The sequence below is a fragment of the Elephantulus edwardii genome, unplaced genomic scaffold, assembly GCF_000299155.1.
Source record: "Elephantulus edwardii isolate Elephantulus edwardi_28Jun2011 unplaced genomic scaffold, EleEdw1.0 scaffold00443, whole genome shotgun sequence".
Classification (NCBI taxonomy): Eukaryota; Metazoa; Chordata; class Mammalia; order Macroscelidea; family Macroscelididae; genus Elephantulus; species Elephantulus edwardii.
The window spans coordinates 1003025-1020480 of record NW_006400193.1 but is presented as its reverse complement, the minus strand read 5'-3'; the positions used below and the strand labels follow the sequence as shown (position 1 = coordinate 1020480).

The 17456-nt window shown below is 39.2% G+C and overlaps 1 protein-coding gene across 1 annotated transcript in view; it reads left to right on the top strand.

Moving 5' to 3' along the window:
• The window catches only part of LOC102861335 (peroxisome proliferator-activated receptor gamma-like), a gene marked incomplete at its 5' end in the record, with an annotated part of 49649 nt that overhangs the window by 17428 nt on the left and 14765 nt on the right, over window positions 1-17456 (top strand). Inside the window, one exon of the mRNA XM_006902737.1 lies at window positions 7693-8143. Within this exon, the coding sequence (XP_006902799.1) occupies window positions 7693-8143 (451 nt within the window). The remainder of the gene's footprint in view (window positions 1-7692; window positions 8144-17456) is intronic.

Sequence of the window (17456 nt, the reverse complement as noted above, 5' to 3'; positions counted from 1 at the left end):
TAGTTGCCAACCACTTACCCAGAACCTTTGGAAAAGGAAATGTCTTTATTGGAGAGGCCTTATTTATACTGACCACTGTACCCCTTAACCATTGCCTGTTCTATCTCCTTTATCAAAAGCCTGATAATATTTTCTGTCAGACCCAGCCAGTGAGAGTCTCCCTCTTCAACTAAAACTTCCTTCTGCCTGAGGCCACCTGCTTCTTTCAAAGCTAATAAGTAAAGTGCTCCTGCTCCCTTCCTATCTTAACTTTGTCTTTGGGATGTGATGCCCTACTTTTTGTTGTTCTGCCTATAAAAAAAGTACACAGACATATTAGGCTCAGGAGTAGAGACGTATGGGATAAAGGTTGCCAGTCACTGGAGAAGAAAAAAGATGTTTTAAAACCAGCTGCCCACAACAAAACAAAAAGTCAGTTGCCCAGTGGGTTCTAACTCTCCTAAGCTTGCAGAGGAGAACTGCTCCATAAGGTTTTAAAGGCTAGTCAGAAGCTGGTTAGTGGATTACCAGACCTTTCCAAGTATTGCTGTGTAGGTTTGAACCACCAGCCATTTGTTTCGTAACTTCTGGCTTAACTCTGTTCCAGTCTGAGATTCTGGTGGGTCATTTAGCCACACTGATGCTCACAGCCTGATTTCTTTTCAGTGGCTTGTTCCAACCAAGATTTCTTCTTTAAGGGATCACTTAATTCTGAAAACCTTACATTAGCCAGAGTATTCTGTTTCATGAAGGCAATTTGATAACTGAAAGGAGTTCGGAAGTTCTCAGTGTTTCACTATTATCCTGATGTGATGTTCACACAGGGTGTATCATTGTCACATGATCTTGTGTTTGCTGATGAAAATAAACAGAGAGTTGTTTGAAAAACCATTTTCAGTGCCATAGTTCATCATAAAACAATAAACAGAAAACCTTTGGTGTGCCTACCAACTTTTTACACCCTGAGATGCTGCGGCCCTGGCTACATTCTGTCTACAAACAAAAACCAAAACTTTTTATTTGTGCTCCAGATGGGCTTTGGGTCCCAAAGAATCACATTGTTCAAGATGTAGGTACATGTGGAGTCACTGTTTTTATAATTATAAGAGCAAATTGGTACCATCTGAAAAATGTTTCTTCTAAACAGTGTGAAATAGGAGATTCCTAAATAATAAAACAGTATAGCAGTGCAAAATTTTGGGAAAACATTTCTATGCCCATTAGAATTTGTACATTAAAAAAATTTACATTAGCTATCCAATCTAGTAACTTGCACTATCAGACAATTATTTCCTCTTTTAAATTCTATTCTTAGAATAGAATAGAACAGAGTGTGTTCTCTTTTCCCTTTATCTGTGGGAAGCCTGAGTGAGTTGGAGTTTGCTCCTCCCAAAACAAAGAACGGCGATTCTGGGAGGTGCAGACAGTGGAGTGTTCTCTGCAGTGGAAAGTGTCAGCTCACCCAGACACAGCTTGAAGGACATTTGTAACCACAGAGCCCTGAGAGCACAGCTCTACCCTGGTTCACCTGGGACCTCTAGGAGTCAGAGCTGACTTATCTTCAGCAGCTGGCACCTACAGAGAGAAAAAGAGATGAGAACCTCATAGCCAAAAGATTAGGATAATAATGCTGACTTGTTCCAAAATCTGCTGAAGAGGTTAATTTCCTGAACTATTAATCTATACCAATATTAAGAAAGGAAATAATGTATAGCCAGGATGTTGGGAATAGCTAAAGATATAGCAAATCAGAATGTTGTTGTTGTTTAATGCCGTCGAGTCGTAGACTACTCATAGCGACCCTATGAGCGAACAGCCTGAGCACTGTTTGTACATAGAGTTTCCGGAGGCAAGCCATTTCGGAAGTGGATGTCGCTCCTGCTTCCAGGCTTGATTTAGTCGGGAAGCTCCAGCCAACACTGTCCACCATGGGTACCAATTACCACGATTGGCACATCACTGTCACAGTCTTCAGCATCACAGCAACCACGAGTTACCTCTGTACAGCAACACACAGACCAGTGCTATACCACCTAGAAGAATGTTTGACAGGAAGACAATTTGAACCTGGCCGAGGGCCACAGATGAAAATCACCCACCTTCACCTTGGTAGCACAGCTTCCTTTCCACTAGGCCAATGTAGCTCTCTCTTGGTCGTCGTCATGATTAAGTCTAAAAATTTCTGCTGCTATAAAGTGCAGATCTGGTAGGAGTCTGATCCTTGTAGGAGAGAGTTGCACTGCCAACACAAAGCCAGGCAGTTTATAGCCTCTGAAAATCTGCTGGAGGGTCAGCTATGAGCTGGTTCCAACTCTAAGACACATAACTGGAGTCATGAGGGTATAAAACTGAGCCCTTAGAAAGCACTAAGGAAGGAATGCCAGAAGAAATAAAGTCATTCCATTCTTTTCATGACACCTCCACCATCCCTACAACCAAAACTCTCACTGCAAAACATTAAATAATAAGTCTTCTTTAATTTTTTTTAAAAGACAACATTTAAAAAGGTAAGAAGAAAATCATTTTATAAAAAATGCATGGATCTGTATGACTGGGCAGTAATCTTGTTTGTCAGCTTAGTGACTTTTTGACTGGCAACGATATTTTTTTTTTTTGGCAACAATATTTTTAAGAGCTGTGGTTACATGCTAGCTCATTAGAATGTAAATAATAATTTTTTTGTTAACTTTTTTATTTTTAACCTTAAATCCCTATGTTTGATAGTCTTTTAAACATAATTTTTCTTATATGTGACACTTATTTAGCACCTCTAAATTCTTGGTTTAAGGATTTTGGTTATAAAAAGGCCTTAGTTTCTCCCAGAATACCATTGATCGATACATTTTATTACAAAAGACAAACAAAAAAGTGAGAAAGTTGAGCAGAAAGTAGTCACAGGAGTAAGACTGGATAAGCAAGCCCTCAAGCAGAACTGCGTGCTAGATCAGGGTTTGACTCTGGAAAGTTAATTCACATCTTTCTTAACTTCAATCTGTTTACATGTAGGCATGTAATAATTTAGGTTATTTTTGAAGACCCGTTTTGTTCTCTCACTCCATAGTTGTCAACAAAAAGAAATCGTGAAACAAAGAGGCTGCAAAAGTAAAACAAATGCGTTTTGGATAAACATTCACTTCTATAACATAGGAGAGTCCTTTATGTCTAAAATTCAAACAAATGAGGGGGGGAAAAAGAAAGGATGGGAAAAAATACAAAGAAGATAGGTCCCTTGAATCCATATTTTCTTCCCTGAGTCTTCACTCAAATCTGTCAGAAAACAGAATATTAAGATACCTCAATAGATTTGTTGTTGTTGACTGTCCACCAGTCAAGTGTGACTTATAATGATCCTATGGACAACAGATCTGGGCCTTGTCCTAACCCATGCCATCCTCCCACATACTTGAACCCATTGATAGAGTTATTATGTCACTCTGTCTCTCTGACCATCTTCCTTTCTTTGTCTGACTCTACCTTTCCAAGAATGTCTTTTTTCCAACAACTGGCCCCTCCTGACAACATGCCCTTCTGAAGTTTTACCATCCTTGCCTCTAGAGACAGCCTGGTTACATTTCCCTGAAGACAAATTCATTTGTTGTTTCGGCAGTCCATCAGTACTCTTCTTCATCCCCATGGTTTAAAGGCACCTCTCTTCTTCTTTCGTCCTTACTTATTGTCCAACTTTAAGATGTATAGGAAGAAATTGAAAAATACCATGGCTTGGATAAGCGCCATCTTGGTCTTTAAGTGCTTGTTAGCATTTGTTGATTGCACAAATCATAGTGACCCTATGAACAAAAGGCCTGAAGCCTTTCTAAAACTATAGACCTTTGTCAAAGTTTATAGTTTCCGGAGGCATGTTGTTTAGGAAGTGGATGCCACTCCTGGAGAGGGGAAATCTGATTTTCCCAATGCAACACATCTTTGATTTCTTGACCATGGGTGTGTATGGTAGATCCAAGTAAAATTAAATAGCTAATAACTTCAGTCATTTCTCCATCTATCATTATGTTGCCTATTGCTCCAATGGTGAAGATTTTTGGTTTTGTGATGTTGAGATGTAATCCATATAATTTTTGTTCTTCTGAAGCAAGTGCTTCAAATCTTCTTTCTTCCCTACCTACAAACAAGGGCATGTGAACTCCATAATGCAAGTTATGAGTCTTTCTCCACTGTTGATAATTCTTCTTCATATAGTCCAGCTTCTCTACTTATTTGTTCAGCATGCAGATTTAATAGGTATAAAGAAAGGATACAACTTTGGTATAAACCTTTTCTGATTTTAAACCATGTAGTGTTCCCTTGTTCTGTCTGGACAACTGCTTCTTGGCCTATCCCATTCCTGACACACCCAATAGTTAGTTTGTTGTTATGTATGGAATCAACTCCTAGCTGAGCTTTCAGAGGAAGTACCCATCTTCCCCCTTGGAGAAGCTGGTGGATCTGAACCATTTTGCTTTGTATGGCAGTACAGCTCCTATTAGCCTGTTGTTTTTGTATACCATTGAGTCAAAACCAACCCATAGCTGACCCTCCTGTGGGTTTTAGAGGTAGTAAACCATACAGCAGGTGATTGCTCATCTTTCTCTCATGGAGCAACTGGTGGATTTGAACTGCATACCTCTGGGTTGGCAGTACAATTCCTTACTACTAAGCTACCAGATCTCACAACTTAACCACAACAAACCACCAAAGCTCCTTCCAATAGATTGTTGTTATGTGCTGTCAAGTCAACTATTCCACAGTAGACTAACATCTTTCTCCTGCAGAGTCACTGGTGGATATGAACCCACAATGAGTCATATAGCCTTTGTATTAGTAGTGCAACTTTCTGTGGACTAGACCGGAACTACCTAATGTTTACTTCCTAAAATAAGTAACGCTTATTCTTCTGCTTAACTTAAACTAGTTTCCTCCATTGTCTTTGTCTTATACAGAGGAGATAGATGATCAGTAGGTAAATTTAATCAACTAACAAAATAAATGCATTCCATTCTCCTTTGATATGTAGAGCCTTTTTTAAAAAATATACTAGCTTATTTACAAAATGTAAATACATTGTTTTCCAGAACAGATTCTTCCAATTTCCCTCACAAGTTGTGCTATTACCCCAAAGGCTGTACATTCCTGGTGGTTCAAATTCATTGGTGCCTCTGAGGAAAGATGATGAGTAGCCTCCTTCTTTTTGCAGTTTAGTTCCAATGGAGGGCCACTATGAGTCAGAACCAACTCTATGGCTGTGGATGTAATAATAAATAATTGAAGATAAATTCCAAATTCCACCCAGGATAAAGCAGGCAAGACACTAAATTTGGGATCCGAGTGTGGAATATGAAAAATTAAGTGCAGTATCAGAATTGGCTGCAGAGATCTCACAATGTATGGGAACCTAGTGATCACTGAGTGGGATTGAGGGACATGAAGGCTAAGAGACTACGCAGGTTTCAAAAATAGAGCGAAAACAGATATTACTAGGAGAAACAAACACCACAACTTGGTGCTTATTTGCATAACAATAGCTGGAATTCTTTGCCAGTTCTCCACTTTTTCAGAATATTGAAAGGACTTTTAAAAAACAACACAAAACAAAACATCACCAATTTTGGGATAGCTTGGCACAACCCTCTCTCTGTCCTTGAGTGTTTACTGCCAGGAAATCCTGACCAACATTGACTGCCAAGGCGTTAAAGTCACATTGTTGTTAAACTGGGAGAAAAAAGAAATAGCAGGATTTTATGCCCTGTGTTCAGCTATCACAGGGCTTCAAAAACAGGAACCTGGGCTTTATAGGAGGGGCAGGGAAAATAAAGGGAAAGAGTCAGGAGGGTGACCTATCAGGGCATGGTTCCAGATAAATCACTTACATAGAGACTGTCACCTTCTGTACCAAGAAACCAAATGGTGGAGCAGAAGCTCATTAGGAAATTGAAGTGGGCAGTTCAGTGCGTATTCTTCCCACCAGTGGAGGGGCAGGATTTTAGATGCTGGTCTTTGTACTTGTGCTGGATTAGTCTTATCATATTCCCATGGCAGATAATACAAGCAGTATTTCAACCAAGATACACTATAATACACTATAAATGTCCTAGTGGGAAAACCTACCTTTTATCTAAGTTCTGTAAAAGCATCACTATGCATCCAAATTTCCTGAGTAGAGTCTACCTTAATTGGAAAAACTCTGTAATTTATAATATCTATGACTAACTGCATGCATTGCCCTTTTCCCCTCTCCTATTAATGAATATCATTTGGGAAAGGGTGGGAGAATATACACATTCTCTAAACTCAGTAAGCAAAGTTTGTTAAAAGAAAATTTGTAGTGTCTCTTCTTTTGGAGTTTGCTAAACAGTACAACTGAAGTGAATTTTTGCTGACAAAAGTAAGAATTTCTAAAATAAAGCCAGAGGGACAGCGCAGGAGGGGAAGGCCCTCTATGAGGTGGATTGATTCAGTGACTGGGATAATTGGGATGGGAGTGTCAGAGACAGTGCGATTGGCACAGGATAGAGCACGGTTTAGGGCTATTGTACATAGGGTCGCTATGAGTCGCAAACGACTGGACGGCACATAACAACAACAACAACAACAAATTATGTTAGAACACTATGTAAATTTAGAAATACTTTTTCTAGCTAAGGCCCCTTAATATTAGGGGTGTGGGGGTTTTTTATTCTTCCTTCAGTGCAGTACAGACATTGCAGTTTGATTAAAATCATAGTCAAAATAGTCATAGATATGAAAAAAAATCTAGAATATCCATGCTATTGCACACCTTCGTTCTTATAGCTCAAAAGAGAATTGTCACCATCCCTGGTCACAATAAAAGTGATTTTTAGTCTATCAGAAACACTTTGTTCAGTGTACATACATGCATACTTGCACATACTCCCATAATATATGCACACTCATACAAACACATACACACACCCATAAGTATACATCCACAGTTTCTGGGAGAGGCAATTAGAATTTCCTCAAAAGAAATTCTAAACATTCTCAAAAGAAATCCCCTCAGCTAAGAATTTGATGCCTACAGAAGATACATTACTATTTTGTTTTGTTTTTAACTTTCTACTAATTTATTTACAAAATTAGAATACATTGTTTTCAAGAACAAATTCTTTCAATTTCCCTCATTCCCCTACCCAGCAAATTGTGCAACCCCATGATTAATCCCCCCTTTGCCTTGCTAATCCTCATCTTTCTGCTTCCAACCTCTCCTACCCTTCTTGGATCCTTACTCTACAATAATGGTTTTACATAATATTTATCCTTGTGGGCCTGAGTTAGTTCACTCAGCATAATGCTCTACAGCCCAAGTCAGGTAATAATTTACAAAATCTTAAGGACCACTATACCTTTGTTGAAGTTCATGTGGATATTTTCAATCCTAAATTTATAAGATGATTTTTATGGAAATAAGGTTATTATTTTATTCCATTTACAATGAATGTTATATTCTTTTTAAAGTCAATAGCATAAGACTCCCCACCTAACAGATAAGAAGACAAAGATTGATGAGAGAAGTTTACCCCAATAGATGCTTAAGAGGAATAATAAGTGTAGTTTCTTATTATTAAGTGTCTTTAGCTTTAAGGATTATGTTGTTGTTAGCAATACAAATGTGTGTAAAGAAATGGTTTTCTAAATGGACATGGTATTTGCTATCAATTTGAAATCTCCGATTCAACCACTTTTTTCTCTCATTTGCAGCCATTTGTTATCTATGACATGAATTCCTTAATGATGGGAGAAGATAAAATTAAATTCAAACACATCACTCCCCTGCAAGAGCAGAGCAAAGAAGTGGCCATTCGCATCTTTCAGGGGTGCCAGTTCCGCTCAGTGGAGGCTGTGCAAGAGATCACAGAGTATGCCAAAAACATTCCGGGTTTTGTGAACCTTGACTTGAATGACCAAGTAACTCTGCTCAAGTATGGTGTCCATGAGATCATTTATACGATGCTGGCGTCTTTGATGAATAAAGATGGAGTTCTCATATCAGAAGGCCAAGGCTTCATGACAAGGGAGTTTTTAAAGAGCCTGCGGAAGCCCTTTGGTGACTTTATGGAGCCCAAGTTTGAGTTTGCTGTGAAATTCAATGCACTGGAATTAGATGACAGCGACTTGGCAATATTTATAGCTGTCATTATTCTCAGTGGAGGTAAGACTCATATTTTGATCTTCCACCAGAAAGAGAAGGATAGTGGGGATGACTAGAAGAATTTTTACTTTTTCTTGGTTGTAATGTCTATTCCTCTTCAATCTATATGTGCTGTAGTTTTCAAATGGCATAAAACAGTGACTGTCAGTGAATGTGTTGCATACCAGGGAGAAATCAGAACTTTGCTGTGGGGTAGCCCAGCCTTGATTTCTTTTTCCTGCTCACTGAAATCCAAACCTGGAAGGCATATGACGAATGACTTCTTCTCTTCTTTTTTTTTTAGTTCTCCTTTGTCCTTCTCCTTTCCATTCTGAAGTCTAATCCTATTTCAGAAACTATATATATAACTTTGCTTAAGACAAAGCTTGTTGCAGGTATAGAAAGACAAAGCTTATTGCAGGTACAGAATGTACTACTGAGTGATTCTAGTCAAATTATGTTCCTGCCTCACTATCAGTAAGATGAGATTTTGAATTACTTTCCCAATATCTGGAATGACTCTTTTCTTTCCTTCTTTTCTTTTCTTTTTTTTCATTTTTTTATTTTGATTCATTCATTGTTGCACATCTTCATAGATTGCTCTGAAGTACCCTTGTAAGTTGCTAGCTATGATTAAGAATGTAATCAGAATTAAAGAACACATGACAGAAAAGAAATTGAGTTACCTAGGGAGCTCTGGTGGCTGAGTGGTAAGAAGTTGCACTTCAATTCCAAAAGCATGTGGTTCATATCTACCAGCTGCTCCAGAATAGAGAGAGATGGGTAATCTCCTCCCATGTCTCTAAAAACCCACTGGACAGCCAGCTATGAATTGGTTCTGACTTGAAAGCACACAATAGCAAGTAATTTATTGTGACTTTGAATTTGCAAGTAGCTAAGTATCCATCTAGCTAAATGCTACCTCCATTCATCTGTCATATGTAGTACTCTGTATAACTAAAATACACTGTCTAAATAGGGTTTCATGTTTTGATCAAATATGCTGCACACAAGTTCAGTATCTTTTTGGGATTTTTTAAAAGTAACAATGAAAAGGCAAATGAAACCTTGACTTTCTGAGACATTCAATCACTTCAGCAAAGAGAAAGAGACCGAGTTTGTTTGAAGTAAATTGAGAGGGGGAATGTTGTTGTTATGTGCCGCCGAGAGGGGCAATATTACATTTTTAATTCAATATTAATTTAGTCACATTCAAAAAGAAGTTAGTTTATAAAACTAGAAAAATAACTGTTACCATTTCCCTCTAATAGTTCTTCTAAGTATACTCTATAAACAAGCTTTACCTTTTTTATTTCTTTTCACAGTTATTCACTTTACCTTTTATTTCACTTACCTTTCTTTTTTCACAATTATTTTCCCATGTTACTATTTTCTCTTTAACATTTTTACTAGTTAGATTTTATTTAAAAAGAAGTAACACTCAATTATTTACTTTCATAAAAGTAAAGGTTTTAGTCCTTAGAATAAAATAGAATTAACAAAATCTTGTGTCTTCTACCAAATACTAGTACCGAAATGTATGTGCCAGCATGCATATATTTAATACATAACCTTTGAAAAACTATTGTAACTGCTCTAAAATATTCCAATTTACAATTGAGTCATTGCTTCCTAGTTTTGTTTTGCTTGCTTGCAATCTATTCTTGAACTGTGAAGGTGCATTAACCTACCCATAGCTGTTGAGTCAAATCTGACTCATGTGGTTCCTCTGTTGGGTTTCTGCAGATGTACATCTTAATGGGAAGAGACTTTCTCATCTCTCTCCTGTAGAGTGGTTGGTGGATTCAAACTACCAACCTTTCAGTTAGCTGCCCAACACTTAACCTAATGTACCATTGCTCTTATTGTCAGCTGTTGGGTCAAAAACGACTGATAACTGGCCCTCCAGTGGGTTTTCAGAGGCAGTAAATTGCACAGGAGGAGGTTGCTCATCCTTCTTCTACGGAACAGCTAATGAGTCCAAACCTTTGGGTAGTGCAGCCTCTTACCACTAGGCCATAAAAGAGATCTCTATATATAGGTTTTGTTGTAGTTGTTGTTAGGTGCTGTTGAGTTGGGTACAACTCATAGAGACACTATGAACAGCAGATCTGAACCCTGTCCTATCCTGTGTCATCCTCACAATCTCTAACACCCTCAAGCCCCTTGCTGTGTCAATCCACCTTATTGAGGATCTTCTTTTCCTTCTCCATCTCTTGCCTTCCCAAGCATGATGTCCTCTCCAAGGAATAGTTTCTCCTAACAACATGCCCACTGTATGTGAGATGAAACTGCATCATCTTTGCCTCCTAGAACATTCTGCTTGCACCTTCTCTAAGACATTTCTCTTTGTTCTTTAGGGAGTCAGTGGGACCTGCTCCTTGGAGGCAAGGATTCTGGGTCTTCGTCTGACATACTTTGGACATGTTGCCAGGAGGGACGGGTCCTTGGAGAGGGACATCATGCTTGGGAGGGTGGAGGGACAGTGCAGGAGGGGAAGACCCTCTATGAGATGGATTGTTTTGGTGACTGGGGTAATCGGGATGGGTGTGTCAGAGGCAGTGCGGTTGGCGCAGGATAGAGCAGGGTTTAGGGCTGTTGTGCATAGGGTCGCTATGAGTCGGAAATGACTCGATGGCACATAACAACAACAACAACATGATATGGTAAATTATTGAAAATATGTTCTAATTTTTGCTCTAGTACATATTTTTATGTGTAAATCTCTGTCAATATTTCAGGTTAATTATTTTTAAATTCTAAATTACTAAAAGGGACATTCTAGGTAGATGACAAGGGCATGAGATGACTATGAGCCATTTGTTACATCATTATCAAATTGCTTTCCACAGTTTGTAGCAATTTATATTCTTACCATAGATATTAGCAGATACAAATGGAAACATTTGAGATAAATCCTTCAAAGATGTGAACTAGGAAAGACTGATTAGTTAAGCACTTGACTGCTTATTGACCAGAATCATAAAAGCTAAATCCTTCCTGGATCAAGGTTTGCTTTGCCAGATGAAGCCTACATACAAGCAATAAATAGGGATGAATACAATAGACCTCACGTTGGTCTAGTCACAAGAATTTTATTTTCTTCTTTATTCAGAAAAACTGACTGAGTATAGGCTAGGCTTAAGAGCTACCCACAGTCACTCCCAGTCCAAAGACCAGATTCCAGCTAAGATATGTAAATGGTAAAATCATTAACATAAACTAAGGCTTTTAGAGTATGACATACAATTTCTCAATTATTTTTTCGCTTTCTATCCTGAATATTCCAGAAACTGGATATGTCCATGTAAACTAGAGTTGTTAAACACAGTTTTGATCAACACTGAATCATTTCCCGATGATCACAGCCACACACAACACTCCGGAGCACAGTTGTACTCTAGAATGTCAACAATCCACCCTTCACAGAAATTATTCTTCTCACCTCTGCAATTTGTTCTGGACTATAGATTGCTGTAGTGTTTTTAGAAAATAGAGTTTTGGGGGACAGTATGCAAGTAATCTCATTTGAATCTGTCCTAGAATCCCAATACAGCTTCCTTGGGGAAGAATGGAAAGAGGACTGCCAGATCAAAGAGTCAATGGCAGAGGGGAGGTCCCTAGAAGATCCACAGATGGTATTTTTGAATGATAGAAACTGATTTGGCCAAACCAAGTATTTGGTTTAAAAAAAAAGCAATTACTGATACTGTTAGATCTGGCTCTTATATTTGCCTGTGCTCCACTTTTTAATCAGCCTTCAAGGCAAGCTTGCTGAGAAAGATGACCTAATTCTTCTCAAGTGCGTCTCAATCTCTCTGTCCTCTGAGCTTGGGGCAGAATTAGACTAACTCAAAAGAACAGTGAAGTGATCTAGAACCAGACCAAAGGTAGCATTTGGTGCCTTTTTAAAGAGCATTTCATGACAAGATCTCTTTAATTCCTAACAGATTTCTATTTGTATTCTCATATTATAGGAAGACAAGCAAGACGTAAAAAGTTTCTCTGAGATCTGATAATCAGTGAATAGTGGAGCCAGGTCTCCTAACTGCCACCTTCAAGTGCCCCTCCCGCTCTACATCCTGCTTCCTCTGCCACCTGGCTGGGAGATCGAGGTCAGCTCAGTCATAATCAGTGTTAGGGCTATGTTCTGCACCCCTCTCCCTACATTCCCTCAAGGTTAGTTAGATAGCCCAGAATCCTGATTGTATGGGAGACAACAGTAAATAATAACTCTGCTTACCCCCTCTAGTTTCACTGACAGGGTGGGTGGCGTCAAGTCATAAAACTGCTTCCAGCAGAGGCATGCTTACAACTGGCACCACAGCAGCATGCCAGCTAGCTACCCCAGTACACTCCCAGAGCCTACCCAGCAACCATGGCCAAGTGCAAGGGTCAGTAAAGCTGACAAGCCCAGGATACTCTGTTGAACACTTTGCCCCTTGAGTGGTACAGTGTTTGCTCTTTGGTCAAGAAAGTCTAAGAAGTTCCAGCTGAAACTCTACAACAGGAAAATGGTCTTGTTAATTCAAAACAGCTTGGAATCCATTCCAGCTCTTCCTAAACTTCCAAGATATGGGGGAGGAAATTCACTTGGTTTTTACAATATATTTTCCTAGGCAGATTGCCATCACTGTCATAATGACAGAGAAACTGAAAAGTTTGTTCTAGTGGCCACAGATGGCTAGGTACCCAACCTCCTCATTTACCCTCTGGAGTCTGGTTTGGCTATACACCTATAAAGCAGCTCCTTCTCAGCAATCCCACAATGTTAGCAACTCTAAACAGTTGTTCCTGGAGGGGTCAGGTAATACCTTTGAGTGAATAGAGAGAATAGGATTCAACAAGGAGGAATTGTTCTTATAGTCATACACTTGCTGATAAAGGGGAAAAAACCTGGTATTCTGGACAATTGGATAGCACCATGTAGTATCAGGTCCATAAACTGATGAGTTGTGATGGGTATGGTTAAAGAGTGGGTTGGTCAAGTAGGAAGGTAGATAGATTTTTTAATTATTATTTATTGGAATTAGTGTCAAAAAACTTAGCTCAAAATAAATATTTATGAATGAATAGTTGTCTGAGCAACATTGAGTGATAGCTATCAATTATTGAATACTGCTGCAAGACTATGAAGTCCCTGGGTGATATGAACAGTTACTGGAGAAATACAATCTGCTATTTAACAAATAACCACCATAAACCCCACAAAGCATAGTTCTTCTGTGACACACAGGCATTCGCCATGAATTGAAGTGAATGCAGGAGTAACTGAACTGGTTTTGCCAGACTATGCGCCGAACACTCTACATAAAATCATGATCTGTATTTAATCTTTGCTGCATTTTTACCAGGCCTATTTAGAATCCCGACTTTACAAATGGATAAAACAAAACTCTAGAGATACTAAACAGCATGCCCAAAGTTCACAAGACTACGAATTGGTGGTTAAGGCAGAGGTTCACCTCTGTCAAAATTGAGACAATTAATTATTGGGATTTGACTACCTTTCATGTGTTGAAGCATCTAAATTCATTTACCTTAATTATGAAGCTTTTTATGATGCCCCTAAATGTTCTAGGGGAAAGTTCCCAGTGGCAGTTCAGATATTGCTTATTAATATTAAGCCTTTCTTTCAACAACCTATGTAACAATTATATCCTAGATTTTGAAAATTGCTTGGGGAAGAAATAAGATCCATTAATAGAACTGAGCCTGGTGTGTGGTTGTTAAATTTGATCAGATAGCTGGGAATTTGGAAATAGTGGTGCTTTTTAGAAAACTCACTGCATAAAGTGATAATAAACTTCAAACAAATAAAATTAGATGCCATATGATACTGGTTCCAATGTAGGCAAATGGTAGTAGAAAAATTTATGGTAGAAATTTTGAAATTACTAAAATGTGGTCCAGTCACTTAATCTCTTCCTAATCATTGGGGGAAAAAAAACAAAAAAAAAAAAAACAGAAAATCGCTTATCCAGTGATAATTACAGAATGCCTCACTGCTGCTGACAGACCACCAGTGTGCACAGTGGAGTGAATGTGCCTCCTCCCTATCATTCCTTCAGAGCTTAAGAGTATTTCCAACTCATATGTAATCTAGTCACAAGTGACTCAACAGCACATAACAACATGTAATCTTTCTATTTTACTGCAGTATTGTTTCTCCAAGTTATAATGGGTGTCATTGTCCTTCCCTAGAACAAAAATGTAGTTCTGAAGAGAACTTCTTGAGGAACAATTTCTTGAGGAAATTCTGGTTTAAAGAACTTGTCCATCTACCTGACCTAATGACCTCTTATATTAGCATGTTCCTTCCTAGGGATATGGGGAAGAGACGAAACTCAAAGTATTTCACAAGTTAGGTATTAAAAAATATTATGCACTGCAATCCCAGAGGTACACAGTTCAAATCCACCAGATGCTCTGCTGGAGAAGGAGGCGCAATTTCCTCCTGTAGCAGATGACACAACCCTGCTTGCTGAAACTGAGGAGGACCTGAAGTGCTTGCTGCAGAGGGTCAAGGACTGTAGCTTTCAGTATGGATTGAGGCTCAATGTCAAAAAGACAAAGATTCTCACCTCTGGACCAATTGGCAGCATCAGGATGGATGGTGAAGAGATTGAGATTGTTCACAGCTTTAAGTTTGCTTGGCTCCACAGTCAACACTCTTGACACCAGTAGCCAGGAAATTAAAAGACATATTGCAATGGGAAAGTCTTCTGTTAGGGACCTCTCCAAACTTCTGAAGAGCAGTGGTGTCTCTCTGGAGGCTAAAGTGTGTCTGATACAGGCCATGGTCTTTGCAATCACTTGTTATGCATCAGGGAGGATAGAAGGAGAATTGATGTCTTTGAGCTGTGGTGCTGGAGAAGAGTGTTGGATATACCATGGACTGCTAGGAAAACAAACAGATTCATCCTAGAGAGGGTTAAACCAGGCTGCTCCTTGGAGGCAAGGATTCTGGAGCATTGTCTGACATACTTTGGACATGTTGGAAGGATGGACCAGTCCTTGGAGAGGGACATCATGGGAAGGTGGAGAGACAGCGCAGGAGAGGAAGGTCCTCTTTGAGGTGGATTAATTCAGTGACTGGGGTAATTAGGATGGGTGTGTCAGAGACAGTGCAATTGGCACAGGACAAAGCAGAGTGTAGGGCGGTTGTACATAGTATCGCTATGAGTCGCAAGCAACTCAACGGCACATAACAATAATAACAACAACCAGTCAATTCCAATTTGACGGTACACAGCAAATAATAATAATAAAAAAAATTTTAAAAAATATTAAGAACCACCATCTTCTGCCTCTCCTAAACTAACTAAATCATCTATATCTATGGAAACTCTGGTGGTCTGTCAGTTAGAAAGATGCCTTGCCAACCCAAAGGTTGAAATTCACCAGGTGTTCCATGGGAGAAAGATGGACAGTCTTCTCCTATGTGAGTTACAGCCTGTCTGTGATAACCCATTGGACAGTCAGCTATCTGACTGGATAGCATGAACAATAAAGCATCTGTATCAGTAAGAGATTTTTTTGGACAACACGCAGACTAGTTGTGGAAACAGAGGGGCTGGGTTTTCAAGCCCATGACCTCTCAATTAGCTGAGTGCTTAAACACTGCACCACCAGGGCTCTTTCTATGGACAACTAGCTTTCATTTATTAATTGAAAATTAAAAGATTTGATGTATGCTATCTGTGGGGTTTCCAGGAGTGAGAATCGGGCCACTCATCAGACCGCCACAAGTGGGGAAATCCTACAGTGCAGGCTCTGAGAATGACTCAGTTTATCTAGAAATGTCCTATTGCTTTGCTATTTTTGTAACCTCATGGACCTGGTTTAGACAAGAGTACGTTCTATTTATGAGGTCCCAACTGGTGCCCAAATTCTATAAACCAGAGAGCTGAGAAAGAGGGTGGATTTTAAGGACAATGAAAATACTAGAATCAGCTGAGGAAATTTTATAAAAATATACAATCATTTGTCATTTGTGAAGCCTAGAAGCCTTCTTATCTGTGACTACTTAAGAAGTAAAATTCCCTTTTCAGCCTGAACTTGGTGGGCTGAGGTCCTCTGAGTGAGCAAACAATTGTATTTAACCTCAGAGACAGATTAGGGTTGATAGCCGAACTGCTGAGTCATTCCTGCCATCACACCAGGGCCTTGCCGAAGTTTCCATCATCCAGCCAGTGGGCCACTTTCTGGAGCACTTTATCATTATGGGTTCTCACAATGTGTGTTTAAACTCTGAGTGACCCCAGGCCGACTTCGAGACTGGCACAATTCACCAAGACTTTCAACCTTAAATGAGGAAGAAAACTTGAGGACACTTTGAGTCATTCACTACTCAAAAAAAAAAAAAAAAAGACACCTCTCTCCCACAACATCTGTCTTAACAGCTTCACAAATTAATCTGTCAGCAGAACAGGGCGGCATAGTGGAAGGTGCTGGAGTGCTGGCAGCATACAGACTACGCTGCTTACTGACTGTGTGATTTCAAGCAACTATTTAGTTCCCTGAGCCCTAATTTCCTTATCTGTACCCTAAGTAAATGAAATAACATTATGTGAAGTATCTGGCAAAGTGCCTAGAACAAGTACACAGTAAATGCTAATTTCCCCTTTTTCCCTGTATGATATAATTTGAAGTAGCTCCACTTAAACTGTCAGTCAGATTGCTTGAAATTCCACCAATAGTGGCTCCTAAAATCCCATATTACAATATAAATACTCCTGAGGCTATATTAATTAATCCCTTTATCAGCTATTGCTTTAAGGGGATTCGTTTTAGATTAAAAACAAAGTCCAATATTGGAGGAGGGCTGAGGGGTTAGGGCAGGGATGGGGTGCAGTTTGGAGAGTGCTGTTGCCACTAAAGGAGGTCAGTAGAGGCTTGCAGACCACCCCACTGCCTGCAGGGCCATTTTTAATCCTAGTGACCCTGTAAGACAAAGCACAGCTGCTCCCACAGACTTCACAAGGATATCATCTTTACAGAAGCAAATCAACACACCTCTCTCCCAGAATGACTGGTGGATTTGAACTAACAATTTTATGATTACTTTAACCACTGTACCACCAGGGTCCCATGCTCCCAGAATCCTGACAAATTTCATTAGATTATGCCCTACCCACACCTAGAGACCACACCTTTGTGTTGAGATCATGGGATCAAAAACGTTGGTGAGGGATATTCTTCCACTTTTCAAGATCTCTTTTTGTTTCTTGTAGTAATGTTTTGTAATTTTCTGGGAAAAGGTCCTTTGTACTTCTGGTTAAATTTATTCCCAAGTATTTAATCTTGTGATTAGCTATTGTGAAAGGTATTG